Source organism: Mirounga leonina, unplaced genomic scaffold, assembly GCF_011800145.1.
Source record: "Mirounga leonina isolate KUSES-001 unplaced genomic scaffold, KU_Mleo_1.0 Mir_115, whole genome shotgun sequence".
Classification (NCBI taxonomy): domain Eukaryota; kingdom Metazoa; phylum Chordata; class Mammalia; order Carnivora; family Phocidae; genus Mirounga; species Mirounga leonina.
In genome coordinates, this window is record NW_023270268.1 from 90,020,782 (window position 1) to 90,036,627 (window position 15,846).

The 15,846-nt window shown below is 36.7% G+C and overlaps 1 protein-coding gene and 1 pseudogene across 1 annotated transcript in view; one reads left to right on the forward strand and one right to left on the reverse strand.

Annotated features, from left to right (window-relative positions):
- Nucleotides 1–15,846, forward strand: part of POLQ (DNA polymerase theta) — a 123,739-nt gene that overhangs the window by 14,440 nt on the left and 93,453 nt on the right. The window contains exons 8-12 of the mRNA XM_035000064.1: nt 677–823; nt 3,742–3,954; nt 7,830–7,972; nt 9,784–9,988; nt 10,302–10,444. Coding sequence (XP_034855955.1) covers nt 677–823; nt 3,742–3,954; nt 7,830–7,972; nt 9,784–9,988; nt 10,302–10,444 — 851 coding nt within the window. The remainder of the gene's footprint in view (nt 1–676; nt 824–3,741; nt 3,955–7,829; nt 7,973–9,783; nt 9,989–10,301; nt 10,445–15,846) is intronic.
- Nucleotides 830–1,817, reverse strand: LOC118007048 (annotated as a pseudogene).

Here is a 15,846-nt window from a genome sequence, read left to right on the forward strand (position 1 = left end):
TAATTACCACACGGGTAGCAAAGAGGCTAGAAAAATTATCACATAGAAATAGGCTCCTAGGGGTGCCTGGGTGGCTCAGTCGTTAAGCATCTGCCTTTGGCTCAGGTCATGGTTCCAGGGTCTGGGATCGAGCCCTGCATCAGGCTCTCTGCTCGGCAGGAAGCCTCCTTCTCCCTCTCCCACTCCCCTTGCTTGTCTTCCCTCTTTCACTGTGTCTCTCTCTCTCAAATAAATAAAAATCTTAAAAAAAAAAAAAAAAGAAATAGGCTCCTAGGTGGTTCTGACGCTGCTGGTTGGTGGGACACACTTTGAGCAAGGATTTTGATTTTTAGGCTCTGAATGGTAGTATCTGTAATCCTCTCCTTCCTCAGCTGTGTCCTTTGATCACCTCTTGTGGGCCTGGTCTCACCCTAACACAGTGCTTCCTAAACTTTGGTGCACATTAGAATCATCTGGGGAGATTTTAAAATTCCTTATGTCCAGGTTGCATACTGTTGCATCACAATGTCTAGGAATAAGAGCCAAGCATAAGTATTTTTAAAAGATGTCCTGCTAATTTTTTGTATAGTAGTTTTAGAACCATTGCCCTAATATTTAGCTCTGTCATGACTTAGGCAGATAGCATTTAAAGAGGTCCAGCCAGAGGTGAACAGTGTTGATGTTTTTTCTGTGACAGGATTGGTAAGATCATCTGAACTTCCGCCAGTGAAACTGGAACAAAAGGGCCTCCTAGAAGTGATGGATCAGTTAAAACGTTCGCCTTCAGGCCTGGACTCTATATTACAAAAAACTATACCATGGGGAGTAGCATTTCATCATGCAGGTATCCATATTTATAATCTGTTATTAAGAAATCCCCTCCAAAATCCTTATAATTTCTTCATTTTTATATTTTTGTGCATTTGATTTCTTGTCAACCACACTACTTTTAGATTTCATTTTAAGAAGTGTGTGATTAAGATTAAACAAGAGTAAAACACATTTAGTTTATGTATCTGTATAGTATATATATACTAGATAAAGGTTTTTTTGTACCATGGGGGAAGTGAATTCTTTTTTTTTTTTTAAAACAGAACGTTTATTGTGTGACTAATCATTGAAATCCTTAAGATGAACTGGATGCTGCAACAGCTGCCCTCTTGGGCTTAGGTGTTGTTCCTTCACAGAATCCATGCCTGAATCTGCGGAGCCTCATTCGACCCGTCCCAGTGGTGTTTTGTCTTTTAGCCTTGGCACTCCACTCCAGTTACACTTGCTCTTGCGCTTGGCGGGATAGCCGCATTTGCCACAGGTGGACTTCTGAAGGTGGTAGGCCTGCGAGCCACAGCGGCGGCACAACGTGTGCGTCTTATTGCGACGCTTTCCAAACGATGACGTCCCCTTCGTCATCTTGTTTCCGTGGCAGACCCCCGGGGAAGTGAATTCTAAAATTATTACAATTCTACACTTTGTTTCCTTAAAATTCAGGTTAGACAGGTACTTGATACCCTAATTTTATGCTACTCTGAATGTTTCCTTTTATCTTACAGGGTATTGAAACATTCTTACAAATATGTCAAAATCAAATTAATTTTAGAAATTATCATATTGTATTTTGAGAGGGCTAGAGATGTTTAAAAATCATCTGGTTGTCAAAATTGCAAGGATTATACAGTCACTAAATTAAATAACTTCTTTTGGGGAGTGGTCTGTCCATGATCATATATGCTAAGGATGTGGTTAAGAATATATAGTTTCTTCTGCATCCAGAAGAAAGAAACTTTCTTGCACAATACACAAAAATAAATTCAAAATGAATGAAAGACCTGAACGTGAGACAGAATGCCATCAAAATCCTAGAGGAGAACATAGGCAGTAACCTCTGACCTCAGCTATAGCAACTTCTTACTAGGCATGTCTCTGGAGGCGAGGGAAACGAAAGCAAAAAATGAATTATTGGGACTTCATCAAGATAAAAATCTTCTGTACAGTGAAGGAAACAATCAACAAAACTAAAAGGCAACCTTTGGAATGGGAGAAGATATTTGCAAATGACATATCTGATAAAGGATTAGTATCCAAAATCTAAAGAACTTATCCAACTCAACACCCCAAAAAACAAATAATCCAGTTAAGAAATGGGTAGAAGATATGAACAGACATTTTCCCAAAGAAGACATCCAGATGGCTAACAGACACATGAAAAGATGCTCAACATCACTCATCATCAGGGAATTACAAATCAAAACCACAGTGAGATGCTATCTCATACCTATCAGAATGGCTAAAATTAACAACACAGGAAACGACAGATGTTGGTGAGGATCTGGGGAAAGGGGAATGCAAACTGTTGGTGGGAATGCAAACTGGTGCAGCCCTTCTGGAAAACAGTATGGAGGTTCCTCAAAATTAAAAATGGATCTAACCTATGATCCAGCAATTGCACTACTAGGTATTTACCCAAAGGATACAAAAATACAGATTTGAAGGGATACATGCACCCTGATGTTTATGGCAGCATTATCAACAATAACCAAACTATGGAGAGAGCCCAAATGTCCATCAACTGATGAATAGATAGAGAAGGTGTGATACATATATTACTCAGCCATCAAAAAGAATGAAATCTTGCCACTTGCAATGATGTGGATGGAGCTAGAGTATATTTGCTAAGCAAAATAAGGCAGTCAGAGAAAGATAAATACTGAATGATTTCACTCATGTGGAATTTAAGAAATAAAACAGATGAACATAGGGGAAAGGGGAAAAAAAAAGAGCGGGAAGGAAATCGTAAGAGACTCTTAGCTATAAAGAACAAACTGAGGGTTGGGAGGGAGTTCGGGGGGGGGGATGGGCTAGATGGGCAATGCGGAATAAGGAGGGTATTTGTTATGATTAGCACTAGGTGTAATATGTGGGTGATGAATCACTAAATTCTACTCCTGAAACCAATATTACACTACATGTTAATTAGAATTTAAGTAAAAATTTGAAAAAAAAATATATAGTTTCTAAAATTAGGAATTTAACCTTTTCAATTTATTTAAAATTTTTATTATGCATACATGAATACATTTTAAAATGTATATATATGAACATACAGAAGAATATTTTTATTGTATATAACTTATGATGTATACTAATAAAATGACCCATCACCTAAATTACAAACTCAGTCCTTTTGATTTTTTTTAATAAAATTAAAAATAAGCCAAGTAAGTATATATTCTTTATGTTGTTTTTCATTTACTCGTGTATTTATTCTTCAGCATTTATTTATGCTGAAGTGTGATGCATAAGCCATATCTCCACCTTCAGTGACTTCATTGTCTAGAACAGGAGTCAACAAACTACAGTCTGCTGGTCAAATCTAGCACACCATCTATTTTTGTAAATAAAGTATTGCAACACAATAATGCCTGTTTGTTCTGTGGCTGCTTTCATGTGACAGTTGTAGGATTGAGTATTTGCAACAGAGACCATCTGTCCTGAAAAGCCTAAAATATTTACAGAAAAAGTTTGCCAAACCCTGGTCTAGAAGATGAGATAAAAGTATACTAGGGGTGGCAGATTGTACTCTTAAAAAGAGAGACCATGGTCACTTCTTTGTTTATAGTCATAACAATAGCTTGAAAAAATCTTTGGAGGCTTGTAGTAGATTCCCATATCTATTTGTAAGTGATCAAGTATGGTATTTCTGTTATATTCATTAATTCACATATTCATTAGTAAATATATGGTATTATAACTTCCTTTTGTTAGGTCTTACTTTTGAGGAGAGGGATATCATTGAAGGAGCCTTCCGTCAAGGTCAGATTCGGGTTTTGGCAGCAACTTCTACTCTTTCATCTGGGGTGAACCTACCAGCACGTCGTGTAATTATTCGGACTCCTATTTTCAGTGGTCAACCTCTAGATATTCTTACTTATAAGCAGATGGTTGGTCGTGCTGGCAGGAAAGGGGTAGACACAGTAGGTAAGTGAGTTTGAATTTAATTGTAATAGCATTGCTGAAGGACAGTGTCAGTCTACGTGAAATTTGACTAGTGCCTGGCAACTCATTTCTTATCATGTGGCATTTCTTTGTTATCCAAAGCACTAATGTCATGTTTTGATTTACTTAATATTTATAATGAATGTAAGTTATAATTTTCATATATCAGCAACCATTGATTTTCTACTAATGTAGAATCAAAACATTCTTTACATTTTATACAGTGAAATGACTTAATATTTTAGTCAAAATGACTTATCACGTTAGCTAGAAGATGATTTCTAATTTTCAGCATAACCTATCTAGTGCTAATGAAGGGAATAATTTTCATGGGTTTTAGTTCTGCTTAGGTGACTGGTCTAAGACTTCAAATAAAGATGCTGAGAGCTGGGAAATACTCTCACAGTTTGGGAATAGGAACTTTACATACTGTCGTTTTCTCTCTAAATTGGTGCTGATTCTGAAAACATCTTTTTAGTTTCTTGTGTCAACAAGTAATGATAACCTTACCACAAACCAGACAGAAGTTTTGTCTTAAGCAATGAGGAAGAGGTTTGTTTAATTAGATATCAAGATAGCAGCAAATACTATTTCTTACCTGGTACATTATTCTGGGTGTGACAAAATTGTTTTAAGTCTTCTAACATTAAAGAACTTTCAGGGGGGCGCCTGGGTGGCTCAGTTGGTTAAGCGATTGCCTTCGGCTCAGGTCATGATCCTGGAGTCCCTGGATCGAGTCCCGCATCGGGCTCCCTGCTCGGCAGGGAGTCTGCTTCGTCCTCTGACCCTATCCCCTCTCATGTGCTCTCTGTCTCTCTCATTCTCTCTCTCTCAAATAAATCAATAAAATCTTTAAAAAAAAAAAAAACTTTCAGGGGAACATTCTCTGTCATTCCATCTTCTCTGAGATGTAGTTTATTGACTCCAGTATTATACTATATGTCAAATAAACAGACAAACAGTTCTGTGGCTGCTGAAGAGAAATTAGGGTACCTAGGAGAAAAGGGAAAGTCTTAATGGGAAAATAAGTGGGATTTTCTGGGCACAAAAAGCTGGATAGTATCCGAGGAAGTGACTTTTAGAATAACTTGGCTTTGTCATCACATCTTCATTTCAACCATCAGGAAGGAGAGATGAGGAAGTAAAGTGCACAGCCTACCCTTTAAGGGCACTTCTCAGGAGTTGCACGGAATATTTCTCCTCACATACAATCAGCCAGAACTTATCACACAGTTACTTTCCCCAGCTGCAAGGGAGACCATATGCCCAACTAACATGTAGGGATTTTATTAAAGGAAAAATGAAAGAATGGCTGTCTGTTTCAGCTCCAGTAACAAATGACTCATCCATCTGTAATCCCTGCAGGGTCATTGGGCTGCCTACTCTTTAAAGCCTAAAAATTCTAATGATTAAAAAAAAAAAACTTCCAACTCATTGGATTTCCCCTATTATAGGCATCAAAGAAGTTTATCCTGCTTCTGTCTCTTACTTTGCCTATAAAATATGCAGGTTACATGTGTTTAAAGAAGGTTAGGGGAAGAGACTAAAATACTTCCTATTCCTACTTGCTTCCCTCTGACCTTTCCTCAACTCTGATTTCTTAGTAGACTCATAACTCTGGATAGTGAAGTATAAGTTCATCTTACACAGCTGCTTTCTTTTTGGGTCAGAGGGTCTTTAAGGTAATGCAGAAGATGAGGTTTTACTTGCCTTGCTACATTCTTAGATTGTACTTCTCTTTCTCATGGGGAAGAATAATTGGAAGGTTGGTGCCCTGGCCAAATTATCAAGCCTTAAATTAGATAATATTTAAACAAAACTAAAATATACCACAATAACTTTGTTTTTGAGGTCTTGTAAACTTCTGAGATTTTGACTTTGTATAATGCTCCATTTCAGGATGGCATATGGCTTGCTCAGAACTTCCAACAAGTGGGGAATGTGTGAATATAGTGTTTCATATCAATTACAAAGATATGCATACTTGGTCATGCTTTTTGGATTGTGTAGCATCTTTGTACCTTCTTTGCATTTGATAAATGATCTTAATATTTCCTAGACAGTTAATAGTGTTTTATTTAGATGATATTTTAATCTTTTTGCGGAATTCCTAGAACCTTCCAGTATAAGACATTGGTGCTTTGTGCAAAAATAGTGACTTGTAAGTTAAATAGTAATAATTGGTTTGATTCTAATTGACTTCTCTATTGTGGTATAGATAGAACCTCCTCAGACGGGTGGGAGCAGGAACCTGGACTGTATATATTGCCATTAATTTGGGCATTTTCATAAATCTTGCTTCATCTTGAAAAAGGGTTGTCCATTTTGTTGAAGAATCAAAACCTGAAAGTGGTTTGAACAGCCCTAGATGACATTTTTATTTTGCTGCGAATGCTAGTTGATACCTTTTGTAGATAATTTTTTGTCTTATGCTGGGCTATTTTGTCGTGCTTGCAAGAACCTGGTGATACATTTTATTTACCTGTTTTTTATTGTTGTTTGTTTGATGATACCATCTTTTTGTAATTATATCTGGGATAAATAATCAACAGTCATCAAGTTTATAGTCCCTTATCTTTATTCTATCTTCGTTCTCAATTTGGCAGTGTTAGGAAAGCAGCACTTTCTCTCTGCCTAGAATGGTTAGTATACTCCACCACAATGCCACTTTTGGCTTTCTCTAATGCACGTGGCCTTCCTTTTGCCCCTTGAACATCTTACTTACTTGCTTCTTTTCCCCTACTATTGGATTCATTTCTGAAAAAAAAATTATGGTTTTCTCTAGTTGTAATTGCTGTAATAGTATTTATGTTTGTATAAGTTGTATATTTGTATATGTTTATAATATGTAAGTGCTGTCACATATTTTTATTCATTTGATTGTCAGAATAACCTAAAGTGTTTAGATTAGTGAATGTTATAATGTAATTTCTAGGTTTCTGTAAATATTTTTGAATTTATATTATCGTATATAACTAGTAGTATTTTGCATTTGCATTTTTCTTTATAGTTTTTAAAATACCTCTATTATTATTATTATTATATATTTAATTAGTAAGAATAGTTACTTCTGTATGGAAGGAAAAAATCTTTTCCTGTGCCTGCTTAGGTTCTATGGCTAGTGCCTACAAATTAAACTGACAAATGACAGATTAATTGGAGAGAAGGCCTACATATTTTATTTGATATTAATGTTTTCATTTTTTACATACACAGAGGCCTTTATAGAAAAACAGTGAAGATCCAAAGAAGCAGTTAGATGTTAGAGACTTTATACCCTTTTAACAAAAGGCAATAGAATTGAGAAGTGACAAGGCAACGGAAAAGGGATTTGGGCTTCGAGGGGTGGTAAACTGTAGGAAGGCAAATATATAGTGGAAACTAATGGAAGTTAAGGATTATTTTTTTTAATTTAAATTCAATTAGCCAACAAAGAGCACATCATTATTTTTAGATGTAGTGTTCAACAATTCATCAGTTAAGGATTATTTAGAAAGGATTACCCAGACCCACCTTGGTGCTCACTTTCTGTTCAGTAGTAAGTGATAAGAGGAACACCTTCACAAAGAGAAATTTATATCTTGCTTCTAGGCAAGCAGGGTGAGGGCAAAGAACTCTTTCTGTTTCCTAAGTGCCTTCAGGTCAAAATAATCCTTATGCCAAAGTGGCATATTTTGGTGTGGCATATTCGGATCCCCTTCAGTCCAGAAAATGAAAGCATCAGCAATAATTCTATGACCGTAATAACTGCTATCATCTATTACCTTCTTTTTAAGCAAAACATTTGAAATTCTCTTTGGCAGGTATTTTAAGGAAGTATGTTGGGATTTTGCAAATGTATGGTTTTTTGGTTATAGGTGAGAGTATCTTAGTTTGTAAGAACTCTGAAAAATCAAAAGGCATTGCTCTACTTCAGGGATCTCTAAAACCTGTTCGTAGCTGTTTGCAAAGACAAGGAGGAGAAGAAGTAACTGCGAGCATGATAAGAGCTATTCTGGAGGTAAGAAAGAGTTCACCAAATATCCATTTGTTCTTTTGTGCTTATAATATGATGGTAGTACTTAAATATGGGAAGAAAAATCTTTGTGTTTATGAGATTGTTTATAGTCTCCCCAAGTCTGAATGTCTTCTATTTAAGTTATTTCCTGGAGTTTAATACAGCTAGTGCTATAGCAGTACATTTCAAAAACAGTGGATTAAAACCCAAATGCCAGATGATTTTTAAAAATTTTTTTAGATATACTTTATTATCTATGACCTGAGCTGAAGTCAAGAGTTGGACACTTAACCAACTGAGCCACCCAGGTGCCCCTATTTTCTGAATTTTTAAAAAAGATGACAGAAATGGACTGTAGTTCTTTCATCCAGAAAATACCTATGACATTAAAATAAAATCAAATTAGGGCACCTGGATGGCTCAGTCGGTTAAGCGGCTGCCTTCGGCTCAGGTTGTGATCTCAGGGTCCTGGGATCCAGTCCCGCATCGGGTTCCCTGCTCAGTGGGGAGCCCGCTTCTCCCTCTCCCTCTGCCTGCCACTCTCTCTGCTTGTGCTTTCTCACTCTCTCTCTGTCAAATAAATAAATAATATCTTTTAGAATTTTTTTTTTTTTTAAAGATTTTATTTATTTATTTGAGAGAGAGAGACAGAGAGAGAGAGCATGAGAGGGGGGAGGGTCAGGAGGGTCAGAGGGAGAAGCAGACTCCCTGCCGAGCAGGGAGCCCGATGCGGGACTCGATCCCGGGACTCCAGGATCATGACCTGAGCCGAAGGCAGTCGCTTAACCAACTGAGCCACCCAGGCGCCCAATAAATAATATCTTTTAAAAAAATAAAAAATAAAATTACAAATAGATATGCTTAGAAGTTTCAAACAACATGGAAAGATCTAAAGTGAAAAATAAAACTTTCTCCTCTGTGTCCTCAAAGCTAACCAGACTCCTTATTTTAAGTGTTTTGTGTCATCCAGAAAAGTTTTCTGTTCATATACCAGCATGCCTTGCTCTTGGCTTCAGTACTGGTACTGTGGTTACCAATACCTGTGCTCATACTCTCCCCCCCCCCCCCCCCCCCCCCCCCGCTCCCACCACTTAGCTCTCCATTTGAAAAAAAAAAAAGGAAAACAATTAATAACATGGGGTTGGTAAGGATATAGAAAGTAGGCATTCTCATATACTGCTGAAACTCTTTTGGGAGGGCAACTTGGACATAGCTACTAAGATTAAAAAACAAGCAAGCCCCAGAACAAAACACATAGCCATTTAATCAGTAAATGGTAAATGGTAAAACTATGTTTTGTGGTCATTAAAATGTGTAGGGTAGCTCTGTTTAGGATGATTTGGTATGTTTCAATATGTATTAAATGGAAGAAGGCAAGGGAAAAATTAGTACATTTAATTAATTAGTATATTTAACATAGTTGTGGGAAGATGATTTCCACAGGACACAACTGACTTCACTTTTTCTATACCCATTCCCATCCCCTTTCTGGATGGGAAGTATTCAATACTAGCATTCCTATATGCCCACACATTTCAGAGGGAACTGTTGTTGTTAGTTCCTACATTTCAGATAGATAGTGATTCATTTATTTTCATTTATGAGAAAATATTGTATCTACTTTTAAGGAAATTTTCGATGTTGTCAGTAAATGTTATCTACATGTATAATGAATGATGATGGAAGAGTTAATTAAGAGTCTCTACATTAAGATGCTGAGAATATTTTAAGAGAACAAAATCACTTCTTTTATATCATGAGGGCCTGCATGTCTTGTTAAATAGTTACAAAAAATTTCAAACCTCTTTTATCAGATAATAGTTGGTGGAGTGGCAAGTACATCACAAGATATGCAGACTTATGCTTCTTGCACATTTTTGGCTGCAAGTATGAAAGAAGGGAAGCTGGGAATTCAGAAGAACCAAGATTCTTTTCAACTTGGAGCAATTGAGGCCTGTGTAATGTGGCTCCTGGAAAACGAATTCATCCAAATTACTGAAGCTAGTGATGGAACAGAAGGTAAATGTGACTTCTTAATTGCAGTTTACTCACTTTTTCATCTTTAGTGACTTAAGACTGCCTAGTAAAAGGAAATTGACTTTTTAAACACTCTAAAAGGAAACTGGTTTTTCAAGTGGTATATGAATCAGTTTTAATGTCAGTGTTGCATTTAGCAACATCAGATAATTAGCATAGAATCTGCTCATAAATATCCATGCATTGGGCAAAATTTATCAGAGACTAAAAGGTTAATTACAGAATACAGAAAGACAGTGTTTTATTTTATTTTTAACACTTGGTTCATTATTTCCCTATTCCCGCCCCCAACCAGGAAAAGTGTATCATCCAACACATCTCGGTTCAGCAACTCTTTCTTCTTCACTTTCTCCAACTGATACTTTAGATATTTTTGCTGACCTCCAAAGGGCAATGAAGGACTTTGTTTTAGAGAATGATCTGCATATTGTTTATCTGGTAAGTTCTGTTTTCTTCACTATTGTGTTTGTGAAGTTGGGGAGAAAATGCATATATAGAATCCTGAACATTAAAGATACCCTAAGGGAACATCTTGTTTGTTTTCTTCGACTAGGGTAGTAGTGGTGGGAATAGAGACTAGGTAAGAAGAGAGTTGTTTTAAAGTAATAAGCTAAATGTTACAGTGGCCTTTTAATTTATTTGCCTACTTATCAATTTTCTCTAACCTTCTTTCAAAAAGGATTTGAGGTGCTTTATAAAAAACATATTTTATAATGTATAAGAGAATAGTAAAGGACAATTGAGATAATGGGAAATCGAAAATAAGATTATAATGTAAAACTCAAGCAAAAGTTGGTACATAAACATGCATGTCTTTAAGTCATGTACAGTTCCTGTAGCCAACTTTGGTTCTGAGTTTTCTAGCAACTACAGCAAAAAGGAAGGCTTGATTAGTCTTAATATTGATAGGAAAGAAAACAAAACAAAACAAATTAGGAAAAGTGGTACCTGGTTGGCTTAGTCAGTAGAGCATGTGACTCTTGATGGAACACTATCAAGCAAAACAATGTATACATATTGGAATCCAAGATGGAGAAGATAGAAGATGGCAGAAAGTCTCTTTAAAGAAATAATGGCTAAAAATATCCCAAATATGGGGAAAGATATGGACATCTATGTACATGAAGCTAAAGGGGACCCCAAACAGATATAACCCAAAGAGGACTTCACTGGGACACATTATTATCAAACTGTCAAAAATCAAAGAATCAGAATTTTGAAAGCAGCAAGAGAAAAGGTGCTTGTCGTATACAAGGAAACTCATGAGGCTTCTGGTGGATTTCTCAGCAGAAACTTTGCAGGCCTGGATGAATGGTATGATAAATTCAAAATACTGAAAGAAAAAACTGCCAGTCAAGAATACTATGTGTGGCAGTGCTGTCCTTCAGAAACAAAGAGTGAAAGACTTTGCCAAACAAAAGCTGAGGATGTTCACCACCACTAGATGTGCTTTCTAAGAAATGGTAAAGGGAGTTCTTCGTGCTGAAATGAAAGGATGCTAATTAACAATGTAAAAATACATGACTGTATAAAACTCACTGGTAAAGGTAAATTTCTAGTCAAATTCAGGTTTCTGAATGTAATAGTAGTTTGTAAATCACTTTTAACTTTATATAAAAGCTAACGAGAGACATATTAAAAATAACTATACCTAAGAGTTCTGTAGGAAGACTCAGAACTCACCTCCTACATGGAACCCACAATATTACACCTATTAATAGAACAATTCCTCCTGAAGAAGAAATGTGGGCTGACTTAACAGCTACCAAACAACGAAAGAGAACAACAAGAGAGATAGAGATGTGGTAACAAAGGGAACCCCCACCCCCAATGCTGCAATGGTGAGGGATAGTATTGAGGGACCTGGAACAGATCCCTCTGTCCTTGTGCACAGAAAAACCATGGTTTAAAAGAGTAACTAGCATATAAGAGACAACACTAAAACTCTGCCAAGTGGTGAAGGAGTTGTGAGAAAGCTCTCCAGGTCAGAGAGACTAGAGAACAACATGGTTTATGTTCTCCTTGGAAGCCTGGACTGGAGCAGTGTCCAGACACCGTGGTGGGCATGTCTGGTCATCTCGGTGGACTTGTGACTTCAGTGAGTCCAGGGTCCACAGACCCACCCCAGCCCTAGATGCCCTGGCATGCAGAGGAAAAGCCACAGTTTTAGAGGGGAGAGAACTGCAGGAATGCTCCCTCCTCTTCCACCTTGAGGGTCCAGACCAGAGCAGGGTTTGGCCACCATAAGGGGCAGGGTTGGGTGCTGTAATTGGAGGGTTCTGACTCCATAACTGGTGGGTTGGATCATCAGAGAGACTTTGTGACCTCAGTAAGCCCACGGTCCTGAAGACCACACCAGCCCCATTTGCATTGCGGCACAGAAGAAAAGCTACAGTTCAAAAGGGCTGAGGAATTGTGGGAGCATACTCTTTCCCTCCACCTTAAAAGCTCAGACTCGAGCACGGTCTGGCTCACTGTGAGCTTGCAACCTCAGTGAGTCCAGGGTCCGTAAGCCCATACCAGCTGTCCTATGGCGCTGGGGCACAGAAAAAAGTTGCAGTTTTGTGTTGTTGTTTTTTATTTTTTTTAATTTTTACTTTTTTTTTTTAACTTTGAAAAGTTTGTCTTATTTTGTTTCAATTCTCTTCCTTTTCGGTTTCATTTTTATTTTCTTATTTTTTTTTCTTTAATTCTCTCTGTAAAAAGTCAAAATTTAAAAGAGTAACTAGTGTATACATCCACAGCTCAAGCCAGCCAACAAAGTCATCAAGGACACACAGTCTGTATAGGGGTCACCATACACAAGACAATTCCTTCAACTTTAGGAGATGTAGCAAGCCATTTCATCTAATCCATAGAAACAGACACAGAAAATCAAGCAAAATGAGAAGACAGAAGTATATGTTCCAAAAGAAAGAAAAAAAACCTCAATAAAAGAATTAAATGAAACAGAGATAAGCAATATGCCTGATAAGGAATTTAAAGTAATGATTGTAAAAATACTCCCTGGGCTGGAGAAAAGAATGAAAGAATTTAGTGAGACCTTCAATAAAGTATAGAAAATATTGAATGAATCAGAACTGAAGAATACAATAACTGAAATAAAAAGCACATTAGAGGGAATCAACAGAGTTTAGAGGATGCAGAAGAAAATATCAGTGATCTGGAAGACAGGGTAATAGAAAACACACAAGTTGAACAGCAAAAAGAGAAAAGATTTTTTTAAAAGGAGGATAGATTAAGAGATCTGTTGAATAACAACAAGCAAATTCACCTTATGGGGTCCTAGACGAAGAAGAAAGAAAGGTTTAGAATACCTATTTGAAGAAATAATAACTGAAAAATCTCTCTAACCTAGGGAGGGAAATAGACATCCAAGTCCAAGAAGCACAGATAGTTCCAAACAAGATGAACTCAAGGAGGTCCATACTACAGCACATAATAATTAAAATGTCAAAGGTTAAAGATAAAGAGAGAAATCCTAAAAGCAGCAAGAGAGAAACAAAGTTACCTCCATGGGAAAACCTGTAAGACTACCTGTTGATTTTTCAGCAGAAGCTTTGCAAGCCAGAGGGGAGTGGCATGATATATTCAAAGTACATGAAAGGAAAATCCTACAACCAAGAATACTCCACCTGTTAAGATTATCATTCAGATTTGGAGGAGAGATAAAGAGTTTCCCAGACAAACAAGAAGTAAAGGAGTTTATCAAAACTAAAGTAACCTTATAAGAAATAATAAAGGGACTTCTTTAGGTAGAAAAGAAATGGCCATATTTGGACATAAGAAAAATATGAATAAAGAGATGTAAAATATGACAACATGTACATAAAATATGGAGAAGGGAGTAGAAAGAGAAGAGGAAAAAGAAAAACATTGGCCATCAGATTAATATGGACTATTTACGTAGTATATTATATATGAATCTTATGGTAGCCACAAACCAAAAACCTATGATAGATACACAAAAAATAAAGAGAAAGAAAGCTAAACAAAACATTATAGATATTCATCATTCACAAAGAGAGCAAGAGAAGAACAACAAAGAAGAACCACAGAAACAACTGGAAAACCAATTTTTTATATTAAGTACAACAGTTTTTTAAATTAAGTATATACCTATCAATAATTACTTTAAATGTGAATGGCCTAAAAAAATAAATGTAAATGGCCTAAATGCTCCAATCAAAAGACATAGAGCAGTAGAATGGATAAAAAAACAAGACCAATCTATGTGCTGCCAAGACTTACCTCAAACCTAAAGACGCATATAGACTGAAAGTGAAGGGATGGCAAAACATTCACCATGCAAATGGAAGCGGAAAAAAAAAAAGGGCCAGCAAACCAATACTGACATCAGACAAAATAGACTTCAAAACAAAGAATGTATGAGACAAAGAAAGATGTTTCATAATAAAGGGATTAATCCAGCAAGAGGATGTAACAATTGTAAATATCTAGATGCCCAACACTGGAGCATCTAAATACATAAAGCAAATATTTTTTTTTAAAGATTTTATTTATTTATTTGACAGAGAGAGACACAGCGAGAGAGGGAACACAAGCAGGGGGAGTGGGAGAGGGAGAAGCAGGCTTCCCGCCAAGCAGGGAGCCCGAAGTGGGGCTCAATCCCAGGACCCTGGGACCATGACCTGAGCTGAAGGCAGATGCTTAACGACTGAGCCACCCAGGCACCCCTAAATAAAGCAAATATTAATGGACATGAAGAAAGAAATTGATGGTAATACAATAATAGCAGGGGACTTTAATCCTCCACTTGCTTCAATGGAGAGATCATTCAGACAGAAAATTAATAAGGAAACAATGTCTTTGAATGAGACATTGGACCAGATGTTCATAACAGATATATACAGAACATTCCATCCCAAAACAAAAGAATACACATTCTTATCAAGTGCACATGGAACATTCTCCAGAATAGATCACATATTAGACCATAGAACAAGCCTCAATAAATTTAAGAAGATTGAAATTATAGCATGAATCTTTTCTGACCACAACAGTATGAAACTAGAAATATCACAAGGAAAAAAACTGGAAAAAAACACAAACACATGGAGACTAAACAACATGATACTAAACAATTAATGGGTCAATGAAGCAATCAAAGAAGAAACCAAAAAGTACATAGAGATCAATGAATGTGAAAATACAATGGTCCAAAATCTCTGAGACAGTGAAAGCAGTTCTAAGACGAAAGTATATAGCAATACAGGCTTTCCTGAAAAAGCAAAAAATATCTCAAATAAACAACCTAACGTTATGCCTAAAGGAACTAAAAAAAAAAACAAAAAAAACAAATATTCTTTTTTTTAAAGATTTATTTATTTATTTTAGAGAGAGAGCACGAGCGAGTATGGGGAGGGGCAGAGGGAGAGAGAAACGTTAGTGCACTCCTTGCTGAGCTCGGAGCCTGATGCAGGGCTTGATCCCACAACCCCGAGATCATGATCTGAGCCAAAGCCAAGAGTTAGACACTTAACCGACTGTGCCTCCCAGGGGCCCATTTTATTTTTGGTTATGTTTTTAAGATAACTGTGGCAATTTCTTAAAATAAGACAATGATGAAATTTGCCACATCAATTGACTCACTGATGATTTCTCTGTAGCATGTGATGCTGTTTGATAGCATTTTACCCACAAGTAGAAATTCTTTCAAAATTGGAGTCAGTCCTCTCAAACCCTGCCGCTGTTTTATCAACTAAGTTTATGTCATACTCTAAATCCTTTGTAGTCATTTCAACAGTCTTCATAGCATCTGCACCAGGAGTAGTTTCTATCTCAAGAAACCACTTTCTTTCCTCATTCATTCAAGTTTT